Source organism: Betta splendens, chromosome 5, assembly GCF_900634795.4.
Source record: "Betta splendens chromosome 5, fBetSpl5.4, whole genome shotgun sequence".
Lineage (NCBI taxonomy): Eukaryota > Metazoa > Chordata > Actinopteri > Anabantiformes > Osphronemidae > Betta > Betta splendens.
Window position 1 is genome coordinate 19,750,908 of NC_040885.2, and position 5,937 is coordinate 19,756,844.

Below are 5,937 nucleotides of genomic sequence, written 5' to 3' on the forward strand. Positions count from 1 at the left end.
GAGGCTGAATAGAGGCAGACCAGGTCTGAGTAGAGGCTAAGTAGAGGGTGAGCAGGTCTGAGTAGAGGGTGAGTAGATCTGAGTAGAGGCTGAGTAGAGGCTAAGTTGAGGCAGAGCAGGTCTGAGTAGAGACGAAGAAGAGGCTTAGTAGGTCTGAGTAGAAAACTGAGCAGGTCTGAGTAGAGGCTGAATAGTGGCTTAGTAGGTCTGAGTAGAAACTGAGTAGGTCTGAGTAGAGACTGGGTAGGGGCTGAGCAGGTCTGAGTAGAGGCTGAGTAGTAGCTTAGTAGGTCTGAGTAGAAACTGAGCAGGTCTGAGTAGAGGCTGAATAGTGGCTTAGTAGGTCTGAGTAGAAACTGAGTAGGTCTGAGTAGAGACTGGGTAGAGGCTGAGCAGGTCTGAGTAGAGGCTGAGTAGTGGCTTAGTAGGTCTGAGTAGAAACTGAGCAGGTCTGAGTAGAGGTTGAGTAGATCTGAACAGAGGCTAGGTAGAGCCCGAGCAGGTCTGAGTAGTGGTTGAGTAGAGGCTGAGTAGATCTGAATAGAGGCTGAGTAAAGGCTAAGCAGGTTTGAAACTAGCAGAATGCAGAAACATCAACAGGAAACAAACGACTGGAGTTTGATGATGTGTGTTTTATGACCTTGTGAATCTTTTAGCCGACGTGTCATACATGAAGCTACGGTCACTGCTGCCAGTTCACGTGGAGCTTGGGTTTGTACCTGATGCTTCTTTGTGTTCAGGGGTGGTGATTTGTGTCCTGGAGAACAATCAGACCATTCTTCTGACGTGAGGAAGGAACCTGACAAACCTAAATTTAGGGCCTTGTGCCAGTCACAGATAAGAGGCGTTCAAGTGTTTGTTCCTAGCATGAGACTTTCTCTATGTTTCAAGGCCTGTTCCTGGAAGAAATCATCTGGCAGCTCTGACGGTCACCAACCAACAGGCTGGACGAGGATGAGGGGAGAAGAGGCACACAAAGCTGTTTATGGTGGATGACGTCACACACTGTTCTGTCAAACAACTTTACTAAAAGCGATTCATGAGCATTGACACTGATGCCTTCATGCAGCTCTGCTCTGATTGATCCATGACCCTCACTGGGCACAGGTTCACACTGGTACGATCTGGGCTCTCACTCATTCAGACACTTTTTATTGGAATAGGTCAGATCATCACTTCCTCACTCGCTGATATTTAGACATAGGAAATTCTTCAAATGCTTCATAGAAAAGTATCAGATAAGGTGTAGAAATGACTCAGGGCAAAGGAAATAGGCATTTTGATTACAAGTCACACTTTTTACAGACACAACAGCAACGTGTGATCGGGTGCATCATTCCAAGTCATCGTGTCTTTGACCCTGTGCTGCAGCCTGATAGTCTCAGTCTGTCTCTAACAGGTCTTGGCTTGGTGCTGAGCTCAAACGTCTTTCCTCAGCAGCTACCTGCACCCACAAGCCTCCACCACCATGTCCTCGTACTGCTTGTACACCACGTTGTTGGACGAGTCTATGTAGAGAATGCTGATGGGGGTGAGCTTGGTGGGGACGCAGCAGGTGGGCGGCGTGGCCCCCGGGTCCATGGAGTTGATCAGGGTCTGTATGATGGCGTGGTTGGTGGGCTCCAGGTGGGCGCGGATGGGGAAGTCGCAGACGCCTTCGCAGTGGTAGGCGTCGTACTCCAGCGGCGCGATGATCCAGTCATCCCAGCCCATCTCCTTGAAGTTCACGTGGAGGTGCTTCCGGGTGCAGCGCGCCTTGGCCTTCACCGCCTGGTGCTGAGGCAGCGAGTTGGGCTGGAGCGGCTTCTTCACCGACCTCACAGCCGGCGCCCGTCGCATGCGCCTCTGGGTGAACAGATACTCGTAGACGGTTTTGTTGTCGTGGCCGGATCGCGCTTTGATCTCATTGTAAAAAAGGTCGCGTTTCTTGCTTCGGCCAAACGCCAGGAAGAAGGCCTTCTCCTTGCTGGTCCTGGCGGGTCGGGCGAAGCCCAGAGTGCGCAGGTCCAGGGGCCGGCCACCTCTGTGCTCCAGTGCCTCCAGCTCCAAGCACAGCTGCTGGAGAGGCTGCTGTTGCTGGTTCTTGAAACCTTTGAAGACTTTCCACACGTCAAAGACTTCCCACCTGCTGAAGCCGCTGCCTGCATCCTCCAGGGTCTTGGTCTGGAGCAGGACGGGCTTGTGTTTGCCTGGAGCGCAGGTGGACAGCTTCAGGCACGGCGACCCTCCTCCTGCCTCTCTGTCCTTGGCTCTGCGGAGGTCGGACACACGCTTCCTCAGGATGTGTAACTCGGCCCCCAGGAGCTCGTCTCGTTCCAGGGAGCTGATGTTAAAGTGATACCTCTGCCGTCTGAGCTGGGGCCCACGCTCGTCTGCAGAGACACAGAGGGTCAGTAGGAGGAAACACAGCACAGTGCGACACGGAAGACAGTCTCACTGATGATTAGAAAACATGTAGAATAATGTGGACAGAGATCAACATCTGCTGCAGATGTTTACTCTCGTCACTACTGCGTCTATGTCGTTATGGCTCGTCTCCTTTCAGCTGCGGTGACTATTTGTCATTCGGTTCATTCAGAGCCCAGATATGGGCCGACGGTGCTGAGTCCAGATGTGCTGGAGTTTTGGAAAAGAAGGAACCGAAGGGGAAGTGAGCTAAAAAAGCAGAGGGGGAGGAGCCGTGTCAGGTCATCAGCTCCACCTCTGCTCAGCAGGGGGCCGACACACTGGACCCATAAAGGGTGAGTTGAAAGGACATCAGGTGGCTGAAACATAAACCCAGAAATACTCGCTCACTGTTTAAACAGTTTTACACAGTAAAGACAACATTACAGGGCTGTTTATTGACCCTCCTGATCGCAGCTGCACTGCCAGCGACCGACCTGGACAGAAACCCGGCGGAATCACAGCCCACGCAACAAACAAAGAACTCAGGTACGACTTCAACAGCAGAGACTCCCATCAGGTGAGAGCTGTCGTTTCAGGCCCTGATTCCAGATCAGTGGGTATTTGACCTCAGCCCAACGTTTGATCAGACTGGAGGAGGTGACTCCCAACCAGGAGACTTCTGACCAATCACGAAGCTCAAACCTGAAGCAGTGGGAGGCGGAGCCCCTGGACAGGTCGCCTGTCAGCCACGTGTCCAGGCCCGGATGAGTGGAACGAACGGGACGAGCAGCTGAGCGGCGCACCCAGCCCAGCAGGTGGCGCTGCCAGAGTCCGTTCCGCCGGCGTCCGCTGTGATGACACGTCCAGAGATGCTCACCAGCTTCTAAGATGATTTTTAATCTGCACGTTTGCAGGCGTCGGGTTTACAAATAGAAGCTTTAAAGGAGCGTTCAGACCAGCTGTCAGTCCCACCCTCACCTGAACGTTGGCTGTTTAGCTACAGTTCTACACGGACGTTAACACACTGGGACTCACTAACGAGTCGATCCTCGCTGCCCCTGGTAAAATGTGATGGAATGCAAACGTTCCTCCTCCTGCTGCTGCAGGTGCATTTCCAGCTCGGTTCCTGCAGCTCGTTTGCCCATGTGGTCCAGGTTTAAGCCGGGCTCACCTGCAGGTTCAGCTTTGCTCCTCTGCCGGCAGCTTTTTATTCCTGCCTCAAATCCTGGCTAATGCTGCACCTCACTGCAGTCAGGGATAATAAGGATCAGGTTAAATACACAGCGTTGCACTTCAGGCCGGTGATGCTGCCAAATACTGGAGACAATGATCCCTGAGCTCTAAGGCTGAGGCTCCGCTGTTCTGTGTGACGGCACAGATCAGATGGATCTCGGGTCCAAAGCCCTGAGAGGTGCGGCTTTTACCTTGTCCTTTATCCACCAAGCTGGTGATGGTGTTGGCCAGGCCCGCCTCGTGCAGCGCGCTGCCGTTCAGGTCCCCGCTGGACAGAGACCAGTAGAGCGACAGCATGTAGTCGTGCGGAGTCACCAGCGGCTGCTTCGGAGGCTCCCGCTCGCTCTGCTTCGGGACCTTGTGTCCGGTTCCCCCGCTCTGCTGCAGCTGCGCGCCGGCGGCTCGTTGTGGAGGTCCGGATCGGCCCGAAGCCGCTGCACTCGTTGCAAGAGAAGCCACCTTTACAAACGCTGTCCCCGGCGACGCGGCGCCCGACGCCGCCGTCCCGGCTCCTTTGGCGGCCGCGCGTGCGCTGAAGGCAGCGGGAGCGTGCGCTTTGGCGTGCGCGTCCCCGCCGGGCAGCCGGGGGCGCGCGGCGTCTTTGCGCCCCAGGGTGCCCGCTCTGTCCCGCTGCGGCTGCGCGCGGCTTCCGCTGAGCGGCGGCGGCGACGCTGATGTCGGCGCCGCGCCTCCGCTTCTTCCCGAAGCCGCTTCGTCCGTGATCAAAGGCGGCCCCGCGCGGATACGCGTGATTCTCGCCGGCGCCACAAGTGCGGCGTTCCTCAGACCGGCAGCGGCCCCGGGGGTTTTGCCTGCTGCAACCAGAGGTTCGGAAAGTTCTCCTGCGGCCCGTCGGTGGCCTCGTTCCGTTCCCACCGCCTCTGCAAACCGGTGCTGGAGCTCGCTCGAGCCTGCGAGGCCGACGGCGCCCGCGGCACGCAGGTCCAGGAGAGTCCAGCTGCTCAGCAGAAGACACACGCGCGTCACAACGTTCATCCTAAAGATCTGTGCGTTTGGCCATAAAGCGCAGTCTGCTCACGATTACTGGACCTGTTGGGTCTGAAGAGGGTCTTTCATCCTCTGAGGTCTCTCTGCTCCCGTCCAGAGGTGGCATGAATAAAAAGTACTTGTCCCGTGTGAAATGGGCTGTAGACATATGCGGGTTGTAGAAGCAGAGACGTGTCTAAAACAGGGTTTTAGAGGAAGCAACACATCCGGTAACGTCTGACTGTCCGTCCGTCATGTGCCAGAACCATGGTGCCTGTGGGAGAAGAGCGTGGACCCAGGTAGCGCGGCGGTGGTGGACGTGCGTCAAGCGCTCCTCGACTCGGTTCTGTGGGATTTCTGCGAGAAACCTCTTTAAATGCCCTTTTCTAGGAGGGGGAGGATGGCGTAATGCCGCTGCCTCCTTTTTTTCTCTCCCCCTTCAAAGCTTGAGCCCCATCCAGTGAAAATACTGCTCTCACACACCAACCTGCAGGTGTGCGAACAAATCCTCCAACAAACCTGAGCGCAGGAATGGGACGTGGGATTCCAGAGGGCACTTTTAATTACCGCGTGACGTCATCCTGTCCGAGCTCATTTGCAGCAGTGTTTCTGCTCAAGTCTTCCCCCCTCTTTCCACCGATGACTCACTCGCTGCAGCTCTGAATGGCACAAAGAAAAACTTAGCATTATGTCATTTCAAGTGAGTCAATGCGTTTTGCTCCTTTCTGCAAACAAAGGCTCCTAATGATGTTTGTAGTCCAGTATCCAAACCCAGAGAACAGCAGGTTACCCAATCTAATGTTATCAGAAAAGTGAGTTTCTGAGGAGAACTTCATCTCTAAACCAAATATTGGGATGTTTTCAATATCTGGGATCAAATTGTAGGTTGGTGAGTCGAGGTCCAGTTGACCCAACTCTCACCCAGATGGGCTCCAGCTTATCACCTTCACGGGATGAAGCCGCTCAGGCGATGAGTGAGTAAACAGGCAGGAAGCAGGACCAGTGTCACTAGCATGGGATGAAGTTCCTGCGATGGAATCTAGAACACATCAGAACCGGGTCACAGTCAAACCAAACACTAACTGTGGTCCGATCCATCCAGAAATTGTTGGAGCAGTTCCTCCTGCTTCAAAGCCGTCCACCGTTCCTAAGAGCTGTATCTACGTTATTAGCTACTGCCCATTTGACCCGGTTCTGCCAGAGTCGATCAAGACTGAACGGTTTTCCAAAATGAAGAGAAATAAGTGTATTCACATAACAACGTCAGAGAGAGAGCAGCCTCAGAACCTTTGCTGGTTTTCCCTCCTCTTGGTTGTGATTCTAAACGTC

General features: G+C 54.4%; 1 protein-coding gene across 1 annotated transcript; it reads right to left on the reverse strand.

Annotated features, from left to right (window-relative positions):
- Window positions 1–1,130: 1,130 nt before the first annotated feature.
- LOC114856215 (growth/differentiation factor 5-like) lies at window positions 1,131–5,016 on the reverse strand. Its single transcript, XM_029151995.3, has 2 exons — window positions 3,813–5,016; window positions 1,131–2,372 (listed from the first exon to the last, which is right to left on the reverse strand). The coding sequence occupies exons 1-2, from the start codon at window positions 4,615–4,617 to the stop codon at window positions 1,441–1,443; spliced, it is 1,737 nt and encodes a 578-aa protein (XP_029007828.1). The 5' UTR covers window positions 4,618–5,016; the 3' UTR covers window positions 1,131–1,440.
- Window positions 5,017–5,937: the final 921 nt, after the last annotated feature.